Genomic DNA, 23,391 nt, shown 5'->3' with positions numbered 1-23,391 from the left:
GTAATTACTGTACGGGTTGCTATATGAAGACTATTTAAGCGTTACGGTATATATGGATGGTTTATCTATTACGCCACAGTATATATGAATAGCCCATTCGGGGCTCTGGTCACTGGTAACTGCGCTATATATATATATGTAGTATTCGGGAGCCTTGTATCGGAGCTCGGGATGACTTATCCGGGAAACCGGAATAATAGCCAAACCCCGCTACACCTAAGGCTTACACTTACTAATAGTCAATGATTACATTTTTATACTTTTCTAAAACTCTGATTTTATTGATAATTATAATGAGATAGTTAATGATTTACATGTATTGTAAATTACAGTATATTATATAATTAATAATTAATTTAAGTTATTTATAACAATAATAATAATTTATAATCTTAATTAAACATTTAAACATAATAATAATAAATAGGATATTAATATAGAATTGATGATAATATTAAATATAGTTAATTATAATCAAATTAACTTAATTTGATTAAATAGTATTTTAAGCTATAATAGAGAAATACATAGAGATACAGTATATCATAGTTATAATGTTAAAGTAAACTTTATATTTTAATTTATTTCTTTGGAAGAGCTTAAGTGATATTATAATCATCACATATATATATATATATTATATGTAAACAATGATTATATATTTACTATAATACGTGTGCGGCAGTCAGTATCCATCGTTTATTTATTATAACACCCGATCCATAACTTCTACTATAGTTTTATTAAATATAATAAAATATTGAAATAATTTTAATTAAAAATTTATTATTATTACAAACATTAGTATTACAAACTACTACTACTACTACTACTACTACTACTACTACTACTACTACTACTACTACTACTACTACTACTACTACTACTACTACTACTACTACTACTACTACTACTACTACTACTACTACTACTACTACTACTACTAACTACTACTACTACTACTACTACTACTACTACTACTACTACTACTACTACTACTACTACTACTACTACTACTACTACTACTACTACTACTACTACTACTACTACTACTACTACTACTACTACTACTACTACTACTACTACTACTACTACTACTACTATTATTATTATTATTATTATTATTATTATTATTATTATTATTAGCAAAAATATTTTAGTATATATTTACTCCTTGCGTACTATCCATACGGCAAACGGCACTTCACCCGGTCCTGGATTGCGTCCATTATTCAGTTCACCGGCGGTTAGACTTTGATTGGATTTGGATAACCATTGAAAACATTTGCCGTTTCCAAGCAATGATTGTCGACCGATACCACACTCGGGGACAGTTATGTTCGGGTAGTCATCCATTTCAATGATGGACCAGACATTTGTGTTGTAGAAACACAACAATAAATTAATTATAATTATTTTACTTAACATTTATTTATAGTTTGTTTGTGTTTCTAAATAACCTAATAATTAATTTAATATAAAATAATAATAATTTTTAACTGAAGTATTAGTTTTTAGTACATTTAAGTTAACAAAATTATATAATTTTTATTATTTTGTTTTTTTTGGTGTTATTTTTAACTTAAGTTACGGTTTCATATTTATACATAAATTTTTTTTACTTTACACTATAAAATATAATATTTATCTATAAAAAAAAATGAAAACTATTTTTTAATAAAATTTTTAAATAAAATAATTAACTATATTTTTTTGTGCTATTATAAGATTTAATAATTAATATCATTTAGATTTTACTAAATTTTCGAAAAAAAATAATTAATAAAAATAATTTATAAAAACAAATTAATTATAATTTTATTTACTTAAAAAAATCATTAATTAGAGGATATATTTTATTACAATATTTTATATAATAATAAACTTTTTTATTTAAAACTTACAATTGAAGACAGTTTTCGGTGACAATCTGTCACACTTTGCGGAACACTCGAGTGTTTTCGGTCTCAATCTGAGACCATTATCAACGCCGAGTCAGACATCACTACTGTATTGACAGTAACAGTGATATCTGTTTTTTGGTCACTTGAGTATCTCATGGGTGAGAGAGAGGCCTCATATAGTTATCATATATCTTATATTATTATATAATTTGTGTAAAACAATATTCAAAATAAAAAATATAGCAATAATTAAAATAAACAATTTTTTAGAAAAATATTTATTACAATTTGAAACTAGATTTTGATTTAATAAAAATAAATATATACAAATTTTAACAATATAAAATAAACATAATTTATTAAATCAAAATCTAGTTTCAAATTGTAATAAATATTTTTCTAAAAAATTGTTTATTTTAATTATTGCTATATTTTTTATTTTGAATATTGTTTTACACAAATTATATAATAATATAAGATATATGATAACTATATGAGGCCTCTCTCTCACCCATGAGATACTCAAGTGACCAAAAAACAGATATCACTGTTACTGTCAATACAGTAGTGATGTCTGACTCGGCGTTGATAATGGTCTCAGATTGAGACCGAAAACACTCGAGTGTTCCGCAAAGTGTGACAGATTGTCACCGAAAACTGTCTTCAATTGTAAGTTTTAAATAAAAAAGTTTATTATTATGAATTGTGAAGACAACATAAAACTTAATAATTATATAATAATGTTTTGCAATTAGCAATAGTATTGCGACTGTTGTAATGCCATATGATATATGTTTATGTGATATATAAATATAAACACTATATATATATATATATAAATACTGTATATATTTATGAATCATAACTAAATTTAAATGATGAGTTTATTTTACAAGTATAGTAGTATTTAAATTATTAATGTATTATTATAATATAAAATAAAATAAAATATATTACAATTCAAGTAACAACTATTTATATCTGTATAATATATAGATATTTTTTTTAAAATATTAATTATAAATTAGTTATAAATTAATTTTGTACCAGTTAAAATAAACAAAACAAAAATAGTAAAATTAAAAAAAAAATGTTATTTATATTTATTACATAACAAAAACATTTATCTATTTTTTTAAAAAACATTTCTAAAAAATCAATCATTAATTAGAGGATATATATATTTAATTTCAATAATGTTTTTTATATCATAACATTTCTAACTATGTGTAGTTGTATTTTATGCAAACAATTAATATTGTATATTAAATATAAATATAAATTTTTAAAAAATATTTTTTGTTTTACTGGTATATAACTATCAACTTATATAATATACATACTTATAATATAAAGTTATTTAATAATACTAATAAACAGTTTATATATACAGTATATATTGTACATAATATTGACTTAACATTAATTTCTAAAAATCGTGTTTTATAATTATATTTAAAATCAGTTATTTTTATTTTAAAAAACAATTATAACAAAAATAATAGCAAATATGTTAACTTTTGTGATTTTGTTTGTGATTAATTTAATGACAGTTATTAAACCACAATATATTAATGATATGAATAACAACTTCAATGGCTCTCAAAAACTTATTACTAACCATTCATGTGATAATAATAATAATAATAATAATAATAATAATAATAATAATAATAATAATAATAATAATAATAATAATAATAATAATAATAATAATAATAATAATAATAATAATAATAATAATAATAATAATAATAATAATAATAATAATAATAATAATAATAATAATAATAATAATAAAACTAATAATATTATTGAAAACCCTAGTGAATCCCATGATAAAGCATTCATAATAATAATATCACTGATGACGGTATCCATGATATGTCTGGCCATTGGTTTGGCCATCAATTACAGGCAACACATCCGTAATAATAGACGTGTTATCCATTGTATTAGTATTGGACAGGAGTTATTGAATCCGTCATAAAATTAAATATTATTATATAATAGATAACATATATTATATATATCAAATATCTATTAATTAAAAAAATATTTATATATAGTATTTTTTGTAAATTATATATTAATATATTCAATATTGAATCAATGTTTTTAAACAATTATAGATTAAAAATTATATTAAATATAAAAAAAATTTATAATAATTATTTTTTATTTATAAGAATACTATTAATATTACAGTTATATAAGTTATATAAAAATTAGTTTTAAAACTAAAATGTAATACTGTATATCTATTATATTTTTTTAATAAACAAATATTTAATAAAAAAATAATTAAATTATTTAGAGAATATACAGAATATGTATTAATTAAAAAAAAATATTTATATATATATAGTATTTTTAGTAAATTATATTAAATATAATAAAATATTTGTTAAAATTTTATAATTATTATTTTTTTTATTTATAACAATATTAATTGAATTTAATTATTAAATCTAGTTAATTAATTATTAATTATTATTAATAGTTCTAGTAATCCATTGAGTAAAATATGAAACCCTAACAAATTCACCGAAAACATGATCATTGATTTCATGACATTTCATCCAATAGCCATCATTAGTGCCTCGATGTATGCCAATCAATACGGCCCTACCGTTTACATACTGATACAATGGACCACCAGAATCACCCTAATTAGGTATAGATTGATAAATAATAAAATACATACACATACACATACACATACACACACATACACATACACATACACATACACATACACATACACACACATACACATACACATACACATACACATACACATACACATACACATACACATACACATACACATACACATACACATACACATACACATACACATACACATACACATACACATACACATACACATACACATACACATACACATACACATACACATACACATACACATACACATACACATACACATACACATACACATACACATACACATACACATACACATACACATACACATACACATACACATACACATACACATACACATACACATACACATACACATACACATACACATACACATACACATACACATACACATACACATACACATACACATACACATACACATACACATACACATACACATACACATACACATACACATACACATACACATACACATACACATACACATACACATACACATACACATACACATACACATACACATACACATACACATACACATACACATACACATACACATACACATACACATACACATACACATACACATACACATACACATACACATACACATACACATACACATACACATACACATACACATACACATACACATACACATACCGGACATGAAAAGGTGCCGTTATATTGAGGATATCGTTGGCCGAGTATAACTATACGCCAATAGTCTGTCTCATTACCTACAGCTGCCCTAATCCTAATATAACCCATACGTAATCTATCGCTTCTAATAGTATCGGTTACTGCACCGTAACCGGCCGTCAATGCCAACTCATCCCTATCATTGTGTTGGTTAGCCATTGGTAAACAAATACCGTTTAGCGTCCGATATGGATGTAATAGGAGTCCAGCGTTTGTATCGATAAGCGGTAAGTCAGCTGTTAGTTTAATCAGTGCCAGATCAGTAGCCGGGTGCTGATTATATACATAATTAGAAGTGATAACTATTTTTTCAACATCATAACCATCATTATTTGGATCGTTAATATTGATATATAATCTACCCGGGTAGATTTTTATATCACTAACTGGTAGTAGGCTTATTTTTTTGCGGCTAAATAATAAGTAAAATAAATGAATATTAAATACTATATATAATTACTAATAAACAAATAACTAAAAAAAAATTAACAATGATTTTATAGTTAAAAACAAAATTAATATATATATTTATTTATATACTAACTTTACATATAATAAACCATTTACATATATATATATATATTAATAAATCGTATAGATTTCAGGGTTGCAGTATAGGGTAGGGTAAAATGGCAAAAAACTAGAAAAAGTTTAGGGGGGGGGGTATAGGTGATGAACATTTTTTTATTTCATTTTAAAATAGCTATTTTTTCCAAATTTTATTAAATTCCCACTAAATTCACACTAAATTCCCACTAAATTCTCACTAAATTCCCACTAAATTCTCACTAAATTCCCACTAAATTCACACTAAATTCCCACTAAATTCTCACTAAATTCTCACTAAATTCCCACTAATGTAAAAATAGATGTACTAATTAAGTACAGTTTTTTTTAGTCTATTTAGTTTTGTATATATATAAGCTATTAATTTATATTAAAACTAATTTCATATTTATTTTTCGAATAATATATAAAATTTTACATAGATGAAAATTGATAGGGGGGCTACCCTAATTTTTTAGTTTCAGGCAATGGGACAATAAACCCTACCCCTCCCCCATTAGTAACCCCTGATATACTATATATATATATATATATATATATTTTAAAATAATAATTCAATCAATTGAGAAAAAAATAGCGCTAGAGATCCTCATTTTAGTATTATGGGTAATACTAGAGGTCCTGTACTACTACTTGACATTAGTTTACATTTGATATCTATGGTAACTAAATATTTGGTCAACTTTTTTGACACTACTCTTAAATTACGTTATCATATTTATTGCTTACACAATAGCTTAATAGCAATAAATATGATAACGTAATTTAAGAGTAGTGTCAAAAAAGTTGACCAAATATTTAGTTACCATAGATATCAAATGTAAACTAATGTCAAGTAGTAGTACAGGACCTCTAGTATTACCCATAATACTAAAATGAGGATCTCTAGCGCTATTTTTTTCTCAATTGATTGAATTATTATTTTATATGTAAACAATGATTATATATTTACTATAATACGTGTGCGGCAGTCAGTATCCATCGTTTATTTATTATAACACCCGATCCATAACTTCTACTATAGTTTTATTAAATATAATAAAATATTGAAATAATTTTAATTAAAAATTTATTATTATTACAAACATTAGTATTACAAACTACTACTACTACTACTACTACTACTACTACTACTATTATTATTATTATTATTATTATTATTATTATTATTATTATTATTATTATTATTATTATTATTATTATTATTATTATTATTATTATTATTATTATTATTATTATTATTATTAGCAAAAATATTTTAGTATATATTTACTCCTTGCGTACTATCCATACGGCAAACGGCACTTCACCCGGTCCTGGATTGCGTCCATTATTCAGTTCAGCGGCGGTTAGACTTTGATTGGATTTGGATAACCATTGAAAACATTTGCCGTTTCCAAGCAATGATTGTCTACCGATACCACACTCGGGGACAGTTATGTTCGGATAGTCACCCATTTCAATGATGGACCAGACATTTGTGTTGTAGAAACACAACAATAAATTAATTATAATTATTTTACTTAACATTTATTTATAGATTTTTTTATTGTGTTTCTAAATAACCTAATAATTAATATGATATAAAATAATAATAATTTTTAACTGAAGTATTAGTTTTTAGTACATTTAAGTTAACAAAATTATATAATTTTTATTATTTTGTTTTTTTTTGGTTTTATTTTTAACTTAAGTTACGGTTTCATATTTATACATAAATTTTTTTTACTTTACACTATAAAAAAATGAAAACTATTTTTTAATAAAATTTTTAAATAAAATAATTAACTATATTTTTTTTGCTATACTAAGATTTAATAATTAATATCATTTAGATTTAATTATAATTTTATTTACTTAAAAAATCATTAATTAGAGGATATATTTTATTACAATATTTTATATACAATAATGTTTTACACTTAACAATAGTATTGCGACTGTTGTAATGCCATATGATATATGTTTATGTGATATATAAATATAAACACTTTATATATATATATATATAAATACTGTATATAATTGTGAATCATAACTAAAATTAAATGATGAGTTTATTTTACAAGTATAGTAGTATTTAAATTATAAATAAATTTATATTTTGAAACTATGATTAGTAATATAAAAAAATAAATAAATATTTTTTAAAAAAATATATTACAATTCAAGTAACAACTATTTATATCTGTATAATAGATAGATATTTAAAATAAATCAGTTATAAATTAATTTTTCACCAGTTATATAAAACAAAAAAACAAAAATAGTGTAAATAAAAACTAAATTATTTATATTTATAACTTAACAAAAACATTTATCTATTTTTTTAAAAAACATTTCTAAAAAATCAATCATTGATTAGAGGATATATATATTTAATTTCAATAATATTTTTTATATCATAACATTTCTAACTATGTGTAGTTGTATTTTATGCAAACAATTAATATTGTATATTAAATATAAATATAAATTTTTAAAAAATATTTTTTGTTTTACTGGTATATAACTATCAACTTATATAATATACATACTTATAATATAAAGTTATTTAATAATACTAATAAACAGTTTATATATATATATATTGTACATAATATTGACTTAACATTAATTTCTAAAAAAATCGTGTTTTATAATTATATTTAAAATCAGTTATTTTTATTTTTAAAAAACAATTATAACAAAAATAATAGCAAATATGTTAACTTTTGTGTTGTTGTTTGTGTTTAGTTTAATGTCAGTATTTAAATCACAATATACTTATGATTTGGATAACAACTTAAATGTGTCTCAAAAACTTAATACTAACCATTCATGTGATAATAATAATAATAATAATAATAATAATAATAATAATAATAATAATAGTAATAACACTGATAAGATTAATATTAGAAACCCTATTGAATCGGATGATAAAACATTTATAATAATTATATCACTGATGACAGTATCCATGATATGTCTGGCCATTGGTTTGGCCATCAATTACAGCAACACATCCGTAATAATAGACGTGTTATCCATTGGATTAGTATTGGACGGGAATTAATGAATCCATCGTAAAATAAAAATATTATTATACAACAAATTGAATATATATATATATATATATATAGTTTACATATATTGTATTTATATATTAATTATATAATAAATTATATAAAATATATTTCAAATTTAATCAAATAAAAATCTATAATTAAAAATTATAGTATTATCTATTAATAAATTAAGTAAAGTAAATAATATTTTTTTTTATAAAATGTATTTAATGTTTATAATAATTAATTATTATTACCTAAAATAATTTTTGAAAATGTATATTAAATAAAAAAAATTATATAAGCTATCATTATGAAAAATTCATTAAAAAATTGTAAATATATATATAATATAGATTTTTAATTTTAATTAGCATTACTGGTAGCAAAAATTTATTAATTAATTAATTAGATATTTTTATATTAATTTTTATTAATAGTATCAGTAATCCAATCAGTAAAATATGAAATCCTAACAAATAGACCAAAAACACCATCAATAATATCTTGACAGTTGTGACGGTAACCACTGCGCCCGGTATTTATGCCAATCAATACGGCCCTACCGTTTACATACTGATACAATGGACCACCAGAATCACCCTAATTAGGTATAGATAGATAAATGATTAAATACATACACATACACATACACATACACATACACATACACATACACATACACATACACATACACATACACATACACATACACATACACATACACATACACATACACATACACATACACATACACATACACATACACATACACATACACATACACATACACATACACATACACATACACATACACATACACATACACATACACATACACATACACATACACATACACATACACATACACATACACATACACATACACATACACATACACATACACATACACATACACATACACATACACATACACATACACATACACATACACATACACATACACATACACATACACATACACATACACATACACATACACATACACATACACATACACATACACATACACATACACATACACATACACATACACATACACATACACATACACATACACATACACATACACATACACATACACATACACATACACATACACATACACATACACATACACATACACATACACATACACATACACATACACATACACATACACATACACATACACATACACATACACATACACATACACATACACATACACATACACATACACATACACATACACATACACATACACATACACATACACATACACATACACATACACATACACATACACATACACATACATACTTACTGGACATGAAAAGGTGCCGTTATATTGAGGATATCGTTGGCCGAGTATAACTATACGCCAATAGTCTGTCTCATTACCTACAGCTGCCCTAATCCTAATATAACCCATACGTAGTCTATTACTATACTCGGTATCGGTTACTGAACCGTAACCGGCCATCAATGCCAACTCATCCCTATCGTTGTGTTGGTTAGCCATTGGCAAACAAATACCGTTTAGTGTCCGATATGGATGTAGTAGTAGTGGTTGTCCAACGTTTGTATCGATAAGTGGTAAGTCAGCTGTTAGTTTAACCAGTGCCAGATCAGTAGCCAAGTGCTGATTAGATCCATATATATAATGAACAACTGTTTTTTCAACATTATAACCATCATCATCATTATTATAGCCACCCATATTGATAAATAATTTACCCGGGTAGATTTTTATATCACTCACTGGAATTTGGCTAAAATTTTTTTTGGTTTTATTTTAATTTATTACATTTAGTTAAAAGTAATTAAATAAAGATAGTATGAGCAGTATTTAATACATTTACAGTATATAATTTAATTTTTATAACTTAATTAAAATAAATAAATAATATAGTCTTTAATATATTGTTTTAATTTAGTTTACTTAAATAGTGTAATTATATATATATATATATATATATATATATATTAGGGTTGTAAATGATTTATTGGTTTTTAATAGGGTAGGGTATCTAGAAAAATATCAACAACAACAAAAAAGCTACATGGGTATTTAAACATACAGTAAAATCTCAATATGATGGTAATGGTGGTAGTAGTGGTGGTGGTGAGGGTGAGGGTGTAATACGGCCCAAACCACCCAACCTATCGCGCACACCCCTTATATATAGTATGTATATATATATATATATATATATATATATATTGTGTTTATAATGTTATAAATTATTGCTTATATATATATATAGATATTTACTATAATACGTGTGCGGCAGTCATTATCCATCGTTTATTTATTATAACACCCGATCCATAACTTCTACTATTAGTACTATATTATAGTAAAATATTGAAATAATTTTAATTAAAAAAAAATTATATATTTATTTTTATAATTATTTAAAAAAATAATTTTTAATGTATTTACTCCGTTAGTACAATCCATACGGCAAACGGCACTTCACCTGATCTGGCATTGCGTCCATTATTCAGTTCATGGGCTGGTATTAGACTTTGATTGGATTTGGATAACCATTGAAAACATTTGCCGTTTCCAAGCAATGATTGTCGACCGATACCACACTCGGGGACAGTTATGTTCGGATAGTCAACCATTTCAATGATGGACCAGACATTTGTGTTGAAACACAACAACAATAAATTAATTATAATTATTTTACTTAACATTTATTTATAGTTTGTTTGTGTTTCTAAATAACCTAATAATTAATATGATATAAAATAATAATAATTTTTAACTGAAGTATTAGTTTTTAGTACATTTAAGTTAATAAAATTATAATTTTTATTATTTTGTTTTTTTTGGTGTTATTTTTAACTTAAGTTACGGTTTCATATTTATACATAAATTTTTATACTTTACACTATAAAAAATGAAAACTATTTTTTAATAAAATTTTTAAATAAAATAATTAACTATATTTTTTTTTGCTATACTAAGATTTAATAATTAATATCATTTAGATTTTACTAAATTTTCGAAAAAAATAATTAATAAAAATAATTTGTAAAAACAAATTAATTATAATTTTATTTACTTAAAAAAATCATTAATTAGAGGATATATTTTATTACAATATTTTATATACAATAATGTTTTACACTTAACAATAGTATTGTGACTGTTATAATGCCATACGATATATGTTTAAGTAATATATAAATATAAACACTATATATATATATATATATATATATATAAATACTGTATATATTTATGAATCATAACTAAATTTAAATGATGAGTTTATTTTACAAGTATAGTAGTATTTAAATTATAAATAAATTTATATTTTGAAACTATGATTAGTAATATAAAAAAATAAATAAATATTTTTAAAAAAAAATATATTACAATTCAAGTAACAACTATTTATATCTGTATAATAGATAGATATTTAAAATAAATCAGTTATAAATTAATTTTTCACCAGTTATATAAAACAAAAAAACAAAAATAGTGTAAATAAAAACTAAATTATTTATATTTATAACTTAACAAAAACATTTATCTATTTTTTTAAAAAACATTTCTAAAAAATCAATCATTGATTAGAGGATATATATATTTAATTTCAATAATATTTTTTATATCATAACATTTCTAACTATGTGTAGTTGTATTTTATGCAAACAATTAATATTGTATATTAAATATAAATATAAATTTTTAAAAAATATTTTTTGTTTTACTGGTATATAACTATCAACTTATATAATATACATACTTATAATATAAAGTTATTTAATAATACTACTAAACTGTTTATATATACAGTATATATATATTGTGCATAATATTGACTTAACATTAATTTAAAAAAAAAAAATCTTGTTTGATAATCACATTTAAAATCAGTTATTTTTTTACTTTAAAAAACAATTATAACAAAAATAATAGCAAATATGTTAACTTTTGTGTTGTTGTTTGTGTTTAATTTAATTACAGTTATTAAACCACAATATATTAATGATACGAATAACAACTTAAATGTGTCTCAAAAACTTAATACTAACCATTCATGCGATAATAATAATAATAATAAAACTGATGATAATATTGATAGAAACCCTATTGAATCGCATGATAAAGCATTTATAATAATCATATCACTACTGATGACAGTCTCAATGATATGTCTGGCCATTGGTTTGGCCATCAATTACAGGCAACACATCCGTAATAATAGATGATTTATCCATTGGATTAGTATTGGACGCGAGTTATTGAATCCATCATAAAATCACATATTATTGTATAATAAATTAAAACTATATATATCAGTATATATATTTGACTTAACCTGTTAAATAAAGTATATATATATATATATATATATATTTATAAATATAATTGTGTATACTTTTAAAGTTTTAATAATTAATTTTAAAATCTAGTATATATTTATATATTTAGTATTAATATTAATTTTTATTTATTAATTAATTGCTTAAATATTAAATATAATAATTAAAAAAGCAAATAAATAGTAAATATTATTTAATAAATATGTAAAACATATTATTGTAAAGAAAAATTGATAATTTTTTTTAATAAATGTAATTAAATATATATGCAGTATATATAAATTTCTATATAAACTGCTAATTTTTTTTAAAAATATTTATACAGTCTATAAAATTTATTTATTATTATTTTGTAAAATAATTTTAATATCAATATATTAAATAAAATATTATTTAATTAATTAATTATTAACTAGTTATTAACTATTAATTTTTATTAATAGTATTAGTAATCCATTCAGTAAAATATGAAACCCTTGGAAATATAATAACAACACGATTATTGATTTCATAGCATTTGATATAGCCTTCAGTGCGCCCGGTATTTATGCCAATCAATACGGCCCTACCGTTTACATACTGATACAATGGACCACCAGAATCACCCTAATTAGGTATAGATTGATAAATGATTAAATATATACACATATGCATACACATACACACACATACACACAAATACACAAACACATACACACAAATACACAAACACATACACATACACATACACATACACATACACATACACATACACATACACATACACATACACATACACATACACATACACATACACATACACATACACATACACATACACATACACATACACATACACATACACATACACATACACATACACATACACATACACATACACATACACATACACATACACATACACATACACATACACATACACATACACATACACATACACATACACATACACATACACATACACATACACATACACATACACATACACATACACATACACATACACATACACATACACATACACATACACATACACATACACATACATACAGTACATACCGGACATGAAAAAGTACCGTTATATTGAGGATAACGTTGACCTAGTATAGCAAAGCGCCAATAGTCTGTCTCATTACCTACGGCTGCCTTAATCCTAATATAACCCATACGTAGTCTATCACTATCCTCGGTATCGGTTACTAAACCGTAACCGGCCATCAATGCCAACTCATCCCTATCGTTGTGTTGGTTAGCCATTGGCAAACAAATACCGTTTAGCCAACGATATGGATATAGTAGTGGTTGTCCAACGTTTGTATCGATAAGCGGTAAGTCAGCTGTTAGTTTAATCAGTGCCAGATCAGTAGCCGGGTGCCGATTAGATACATAGTTTGAATGGATAACTGTTTTTTCAACATCATAACCATCATCGTTATGACCATCCATATTGATAAATAATTTGCCCGGGTAGATTTTTATATCACTAACTGGAATTAGACTTATTCTTTTGTAACTAATTAATATATATATATTGAAATAATATAATAAATAATAATTTTTAATTAAACAATATTATAGTTGAAAATTACTACATTTTTAAAAAAAAATAATATTTTCATAATTAAATTATATATATATATATATATATATTATTTAAATAATTATTATATTTACTAAATAACGTGAGCGGCAGTTAATATCCAGCGTTTATTTAATATAACACCCGAACCATAATTTCTAGTGTATTTACTTTTAGTTTTTTTTTTAGTATTTTAAAAATAAAAAGCAACAAAATTTTATAATATATATTTCTAATAATACTAATAATAATAATTTATGATTTAATAAAGAAAAAAAATATTATTTACTTAGAGATAGCAATCCATACGGCAAACGGCACTTCACCTGATCGGGCATTGCGTCCATTATTCAGTTCATGGGCTGGTATTAGACTTTGATTGGATTTGGATAACCATTGAAAACAATTGCCGTTTCCAAGCAATGATTGTCGACCGATACCACACTCGGGGACAGTTATGTTCGGGTAGTCAACCATTTCAATGATCGACCAGACATTTGTGTTATAGAAACACAACAACAAATTAATTATAATTATTTTACTTAACATTTATTTATAGTTTTTTTTTCTGTGTTTATAAATATTTAATAATTAATATGAATTTTAAAATACTAATAATAATTAATATACTAATAATAATAATAATTATTATTATTACTATGAAAACTGAATTATTATTTTTTTTTTAGTAGATTTAAGTTAATAAATAAAAAAAATATTATAATTTTTTTTTACAATTTTTGGTGTTATCTTCAACTTAACTTAACGGTTTCATATTTATTTAAAATACAATTATTTAATGTATAAACTATTTCAAACAATTTCAAAGTCAAATGATAAGTATATCATTTACAAACATTTAATATTAAGTGCTTATATATTATAGTAAATTAAAAAATTATTAATAAATTTTTTAGATTAATTATAATTTATCACTTTTGTTTTTATTACTAGTAATATAAAAAATAAATAACTAAATATTATTTTTTTTTCACTATATTTTAATAAATCCAACTAATTATGGGTGTATTTAACATATTATTTATTTTAGATAATAATAATAATAATAATAATAATAATAATAATAATAATAATAATAATAATAATAATAATAATAATAATAATAATAATAATAATAATAAGAGGAGGCACAGTGGTGTAGTGGTTAGTGTGTAGGGCTATGTAATGTAATGGAGAGTAAGATCGTGAGTTCGAGCCCCGATGTGGAAAGCAATTTTTCTGTTAAATAAAAATTGTTTTCACTGTGTTTCCCGTCCCTGCCCAACCGACGCTGCTTAGGACGGCCAACTTAGGTAGTATGGGGAAAGCGGGGTGCTACGTGAGGACGAGTTTCTGCCCGACCCCGGGTATCGGTACTTCGGTATCGGTGCCCACCTGGGGGTACCCGCAAGGGTGCTCCCACCCGGGGGTGCCTGTAAAAAGGTGCCCCCACCCGAAGGGGCGTCCGTAAGGATGTCCCTTCATCCTTCGAGTAGTTACTCGTCCTCACACGCAATGGCCACTTTTGTTTCAAAAAAATAAAAAATCCTATTTCAACAAACACATGTTAGTGGTGAGAAATGGGTGGCAATAGACACATGTTAGTGTTGAGCTTATTCTAGGGACTGGGACCCCGTAAAAAGGCCAAAAACAAATATATATATAATTATGATTACACGTAATCGAAGGAATAACGGGGGGTGTTCGGGAGGTACCCTCTCAAATAAATCCCGCGTTCAGCAGGTAGGCATTGACTGCAGTTCGATAAGTATGCATCATATCCCACGCAGTGATGTGCTATGCGGGCAAAGCTGTGATGTAATGCGACCGCAGACCAGTCAACAAAATCAGACTAACCGCCAAAATGTTTCAGTTCAAGCTGGTTCTCAGCGTCAACTGACCAATTTGGTTGAAAAATCGCAAAAGCGCATGAAATGGACACATGAGATGAATACCTTGATAATGCGCGAATACTACAGATCAACTCGACTCGAAACAAATATGACTGATTACAGAAACCAAATATACTTAGCATTCAAACAGAAATATCCAGAACTAAATGTAACGGAACAAAGAATTGCAGACCAACGGCGATTCTTAGCAAAGAATAATAAAATATCCCCAATAGAATTACAAGAAATCAAACAACAAGTGGCACGTGAACTATCCTTAAATGAAACAACTGAATTAAATACCACAGTAGAAGAAGTGCCAGAAATAGAAGAGACAACTACAACAACAGATAACAGAATCGATACAAATGATGAAATAAAGAGAATAACAGCAGAAAATGAACTAAAAACATCTTTAGAACAATATAAAGACTTTGAAATAGAATTCAGACCTAAGCTACCAAAAATAAGAAGTGGCGTTAAAACAAGGTCTACAATAATAACAATTAATGATATACTTAAAAATTACATCGAAGATAATATGTCGTTGAGCGCGATTAATACAATAACGTATTGTGCAGCAGTAGCAGTATCGAGACTATTAGGTAACAAAATAGAACGCATGTCAACAACAAAACAAAATCATGAAAATATGATACCTAAATGGCAAAAGCGAATAAAGACACGTATAGAAGGGAAAAGACAAGTAATTGGAAGAATAACGCAAGTGTTAAATGGAAACAAATCAAAAAGACTTAACCAATCATTAAAAGATATATACCGATCATTACAGACAAAACCTGGAAAACCTGAATTTGAATCCATAATCCGAAATTACAACGACACATTAAAACAAACAGTTCAAGCACTATCACAAAGAATCAGAAGATATAAACAACAAAGCGAAAGACGAAAACAAAATACAATGTTCTATAATAACGAAAAAATGTTCTATAGAAATCAAAATAAAATAAACTCAAGCAATAATAACAATACACCACAAATAGATGAAATAGAAAACTACTGGAAAGAAATCTGGAGTAACCCAAAGGAATATAAAGAATCTAATTGGATAAATGATATTGAAGATGAAAATAAAGAAATACCACATATGACTTCAGTAAATATAATAAAAGATGACTTAACCGAAGCCCTCAAGAAATCCCACAATTGGAAAAGCCCAGGACAAGACAAAATACAAAACTTCTGGTACAAACACTTTACAGCAATACATGAACCAATGGCAATAGCAATGGATAAAATAATACAAACAGGACAAACCGATGACTTCCTCACTTCCGGAATAACATATCTACTCCCAAAAACAGAAAATACATCAGATCCCAGCAAATATAGACCAATCACTTGCTTAACAACAATGTATAAAATCCTAACATCCATAATATCAACAAAAATATATAAGCATTTAAGCAACAACAACATAATAGCTGAAGAACAAAAAGGCTGTATAAAACACTCTATGGGCTGTAAAGAGCAATTAACAATAGACAATATCATAACAATAAGAGCTCGTCAAAAACATAGAAATCTTGAAATGGCATACATAGACTATAAGAAAGCATTCGATTCAGTCCCTCATAAATGGTTATTAAGAGTATTAAAACTATATAAAATTGACAACACATTGATAAACACATTAGAAAATATGATGAAAAAATGGAATACTAAATTGTGTGTCAATACAAATAATTGAACAAAAATAAGTACAGAAATCAAAATAAATAGATGAATATTTCAAGGAGATTCACTCAGTCCTCTGTGGTTCTGCTTAGCCATAAACCCACTGTCATCACTACTTAAAAAGCTAAAAGGCGTAAATCTAAAATCAAGTGATACAAAATATAATCTAACACATCTACTATATATGGACGACTTAAAACTATACGCCGAAAAAGAATCTGATTTAAATGCAATGCTAAAAACAACAGAAACTTTCTCCAATGATATAAATATGGAATTCGGATTAGATAAATGTGCTATAATGAAACTGAAAAGAGGAGTCTATTCTGAAAGAAATCAATACGAAACTGAAAACGGATATATAAAGGCACTAGAAAATGGAGATATATATAAGTACTTAGGAATTAAGCAAATGCATAAATCTAAAATGACAGAAGTTAAAGAAGAAATAAAGAAAACATTAAACCAAAGAATAATAAAAATACTAAAATCTCAACTAAACTCAAACAACAAATTCAAAGCCATAAACACTTGGGCTATACCTGTACTGACATACTCGTTCGGAATAATAAAATGGAGTAAAACAGAACTTGACCATTGAAAGACATATAAGGCGACAACTTACAATGTTTGGACTACACCACCCTAGAAGTTCTGTAGCACGACTGTGTGTTAGTAGAAAGCATGGGGGTAGAGGTTTACTAAACATTGTAAGCCTTGAAGGCAAACAGCGAGAATTGCTGAGAAAATACCATCAACAAAAATGCAATGTCTCAGAGCTCCACAAAATAACAGCAACACTTGATAACAACTACACACCTCTAAATCTCAGCAATAATGAACATCAAATAGAAATACAAAATGAAAAAGAGAGAATTAACACATGGGCCTCAAAAGAACTCCACGGTAGATACAGAGCAGAACTCAACCAAACACACGTAGACGAAGAAATGTCTACAAAATGGTTGAAGTACGCCGGTCTTCATGGAGAGACAGAGGGGTTCATGATGGCAATACAAGATCGAGTGATTCCGACACGAAATCATCAGAAATACATCCAAAAGCTAAATATACCAACAGACAAGTGCAGAATGTGTCATATGGAGTCCGAAACAATAGAACATATACTAAATGGGTGTAAAGTACTCACAAACACCGAGTACCTAAGCCGTCACAACCAAGTAGCCAAAATCATACATCAGGAATTGGCAATAAGATTCGGACTAATCAAAGAACTATTACCATACTATAGATACGAGCCACAAAGTGTAATGGAAAGCAACAGAGCCAAGCTCTACTGGGATAAAGAAATAAGAACAGATAAGACTGTGGCCCACAACCGACCAGATATAGTACTAGTAGACAAACATCAAGATAAGGCGTACATAATAGACATAGCGGTCCCACTAACAGGACACGGACACGCATAGTGAGAAACGCCGAAAATATACAGACTTGGCCTATGAGATCAATAAGATGTGGCGCATTAAGAAAGTTGAAATCATACCTATAATCCTGTCATCAATGGCCGTAATACCAAAAAATCTGGCCCTAAGTTTGGAATCACTGGAAATCAGAAAAACTAAGATCTATGAAATGCAAAAAGCAGTGATACTTCAGAGTTGTAGAACAGTCAGAAAAGTACTAGACTTGAGTTGAGTCTAACCAGTCGTGTCTCTGCCACCAAAAGTGGCCGACACAACTGTGATCACACCGGAACAACCGTGATATACAAAGATAATAATAATAATAATAATAATAATAATATTAATAWTAATAATAATAATAATAATAATAATAATAATAATAATAATAATAATAATAATAATAATATTAATATTAATAATAATAAGAAAAAATAATGTTTATAAAATACTTTTATTATAATAGTTTTTAGTGTATAATAATATCGGCTACTATTACAAAATACAGTAAATTTAGTTTACAATTACAAAATGATTAATAATTTATTAAAATATAATTTCTATATTAATATTAAATAAAAATTTGTTTCATTAAACAAATTATATGTTTTTTTTTGTATAATAAAATTACTATTAATAAACTACTGTATGATATATTTGTATATTAAAAAATATTAATTGAAAAAAAACTAAATATATAAAAACAATTAAACTAAAAATAGTTATTTGTATATATTATTGAAAAAAATCATTTCTAAAAAATCAATCATTAATTAGAGGATATATATATTTAATTTCAAAAATGTTTTTTCAATTTCAAAACATTTCTAACTATGTGTAGTTGTATTTTATACAAACAATTAATATTGTATATTAAATATAAATATAAATTTTAAAAAATATTTTTTGTTTTACTGGTATATAACTATCAAATTATATAATATACATACTTATAATATAAAGTTATTTAATAATACTAATAAACAGTTATATATATATATATATTGTACATAATAATGACTTAACATTAATTTCTAAAAAATCTTGTTTTATAATTATATTTAAAGTCAGTTATTTTTTTTATTTTAAAAAAATAAATAATTATAAAAAAAATATTAGCAAATATGTTAACTTTTGTGATTTTGTTTGTGTTTAATTTAATAGCAGTTTTTAAACCACAATATATTAATGGTTTGAATAACAACTTAAATGTGTCTCAAAAACTTAATACTAACCATTCATGTGATAATAATAATAATAAAACTGATGATAATATTATTGAAAACCCTATTGAATCAAATGATAAAACATTTATAATAATCATATCACTGATGACAGTATCCATGTTATGTCTGGCCATTGGTTTGGCCATCAATTACAGGCAACACATCCGTAATAATAGACGTATTATCGATTGGATTAGTATTGGACGCAAATTAATGAATCCATCGTAAAATACAAATATAATTATATAATAAATTAAATTTATATATATTTGATTTAACCTGTTATATACAGTATACATGTATATATATATGTATACTTTTAAAGTTTTATTAATTAATTTAAAAAATAATTTATATATTTATATATATAATATTAGTAATAATTTATATTTCTTATTTAATTGCTTTAAAATAGATTAATTAAAAAACAAATAAATAAATGACAATAGGAAATAGTATTTATATAATATATATATATCTATAAATTTAAATGTATTAATGTACAAAAAAATAAATACTGTTAATATATTTTTTTATATAATAAAAATATATTAAACAAAAAATAATTATTTATTTATTAATCTTTATTAATAGTATTAGTAATCCATTGAGTAAAATATGAAACCCTAACAAATAAGACATAAATACGATCATTGATTTCATGGCACTTGAGATAGCCATCAGTGCGGCCGGTATTTATGCCAATCAATACGGCCCTACCGTTTACATACTGATACAATGGACCACCAGAATCACCCTAATTAGGTATAGATTGATAAATAATAAAATACATACACATACACATACACATACACATACACATACACATACACATACACATACACATACACATACACATACACATACACATATACACATACACATACACATACACATACACATACACATACACATACACATACACATACACACACACACATACACATACACATACACATACACATACACATACACATACACATACACATACACATACACATACACATACACATACACATACACATACACATACACATACACATACACATACACATACACATACACATACACATACACATACACATACACATACACATACACATACACATACACATACACATACCGGACATGAAAAGGTGCCGTTATATTGAGGATATCGTTGGCCGAGTATAGCAAATCGCCAATAGTCTGTCTCATTACCTACAGCTGCCCTAATCCTAATATAACCCATACGTAGTCTATCGCTTCTAGTAGTACCGGTTACTAAACCATACCCAGCCATCAATGCCAACTCATCCCTATCGTTGTGTTGGTTAGCCATTGGCAAACAAATACCGTTTAGTGTCCGATATGGATGTAGTAGTAGTGGTTGTCCAACGTTTGTATCGATAAGCGGTAAGTCAGCTGTTAGTTTAATCAGTGCCAAATCGGTAGCCGGGTGCCGATTAGATACATAGTTAGAATGGATAACTGTTTTTTCAACATCATAACCATCATCGTTATAGCCACCCATATTGATAAATAATTTGCCCGGGTAGATTTTTATATCACTAACTGGAATTAGGCTTACTCTATTGTTGCTAATATTTATATATATATATTTAATTAATTAATATAGATAATAGTATAGATTAACAAGATTAAGATTAATAATTAATTTTGATAATTAAATTATATATATATATATATAGATGTATATTGTATATTGTTATATATATATATATACATATATATATATTAATATATACAGTATAACAAGTTAAATATATAATTATATTTACTAAATAATGTGAGCGGCAGTTAATATCCAGCGTTTATTTAGTATAACACCCGAACCATATTTTATAATGTATTTACTTTAAGTTAAAGTTAAATTATTTATTTAAAAAAATAAAATAAAAATAAAACAAAAACAATTTTTTTATATACAGACTTTAGTGGACTTAAATAATAATAATTTATGAGTTTTTTTATATGTTATTTACTTAGAGATAGCAATCCATACGGCAAACGGCACTTCACCCGATCCGGCATTGCGTCCATTATTCAGTTCATGCGCTGGTATTAGACTTTGATTGGATTTGGATAACCATTGAAAACAATTGCCGTTTCCAAGCAATGATTGTCTACCGATACCACACTGAGGGACAGTTATGTTCGGATAGTCATCCATTTCAATGGTTGTCGACCAGACATTTGTGTTGTTGAAACACAACAACAATAATAAGTTTATTATAATTATTTTAGTTAACATTTATTTATAGTTATTTTTTTGTATTTATAAATATACAATAATTATGAT

At 25.3% G+C, this 23,391-nt stretch overlaps 2 protein-coding genes across 2 annotated transcripts; both read right to left on the bottom strand.

The window, feature by feature from the left end:
• Nucleotides 1–13,693: 13,693 nt before the first annotated feature.
• Nucleotides 13,694–15,323, bottom strand: LOC128954136 (chymotrypsin-like protease CTRL-1). Its single transcript, XM_054299703.1, has 3 exons — nucleotides 15,136–15,323; nucleotides 14,327–14,780; nucleotides 13,694–13,873 (listed from the first exon to the last, which is right to left on the bottom strand). The coding sequence occupies exons 1-3, from the start codon at nucleotides 15,321–15,323 to the stop codon at nucleotides 13,694–13,696; spliced, it is 822 nt and encodes a 273-aa protein (XP_054155678.1).
• Nucleotides 15,324–21,666: 6,343 nt separating this feature from the next.
• LOC128954135 (chymotrypsin-like protease CTRL-1) lies at nucleotides 21,667–23,262 on the bottom strand. The gene is made up of 3 exons (XM_054299702.1): nucleotides 23,075–23,262; nucleotides 22,213–22,669; nucleotides 21,667–21,846 (listed from the first exon to the last, which is right to left on the bottom strand). Exons 1-3 carry the CDS (start codon nucleotides 23,260–23,262, stop codon nucleotides 21,667–21,669), a joined length of 825 nt encoding a protein of 274 aa, XP_054155677.1.
• Between the last annotated feature and the right edge of the window lie 129 nt (nucleotides 23,263–23,391).

Source organism: Oppia nitens, unplaced genomic scaffold (genome assembly GCF_028296485.1).
Source record: "Oppia nitens isolate AA-2021 unplaced genomic scaffold, nextdenovo-longstitch-racon4-pilon3 scaffold25_pilon_pilon_pilon, whole genome shotgun sequence".
In the NCBI taxonomy this organism is placed as follows: domain Eukaryota; kingdom Metazoa; phylum Arthropoda; class Arachnida; order Sarcoptiformes; family Oppiidae; genus Oppia; species Oppia nitens.
This window is presented reverse-complemented; position numbering and strand designations above follow the sequence as displayed.

What these genes read in the sequence shown, in the direction of transcription:
- LOC128954136 (XM_054299703.1), bottom strand. Translation starts at nt 15,323, where the DNA reads ATGGTTGACTACCCGAACATAACTGTCCCCGAGTGTGGTATCGGTCGA. An exon ending in GTATGGATTGCTATCTCTAA is followed by an intron (nt 14,781 to 15,135) that starts GTAAATAATATT and finishes TATATTAATTAG; the next exon opens with TTACAAAAGAATAAGTCTAA. An exon ending in ACGGTACTTTTTCATGTCCG is followed by an intron (nt 13,874 to 14,326) that starts GTATGTACTGTA and finishes ATACCTAATTAG; the next exon opens with GGTGATTCTGGTGGTCCATT.
- LOC128954135 (XM_054299702.1), bottom strand. Translation starts at nt 23,262, where the DNA reads ATGGATGACTATCCGAACATAACTGTCCCTCAGTGTGGTATCGGTAGA. An exon ending in GTATGGATTGCTATCTCTAA is followed by an intron (nt 22,670 to 23,074) that starts GTAAATAACATA and finishes TATAAATATTAG; the next exon opens with CAACAATAGAGTAAGCCTAA. An exon ending in ACGGCACCTTTTCATGTCCG is followed by an intron (nt 21,847 to 22,212) that starts GTATGTGTATGT and finishes ATACCTAATTAG; the next exon opens with GGTGATTCTGGTGGTCCATT.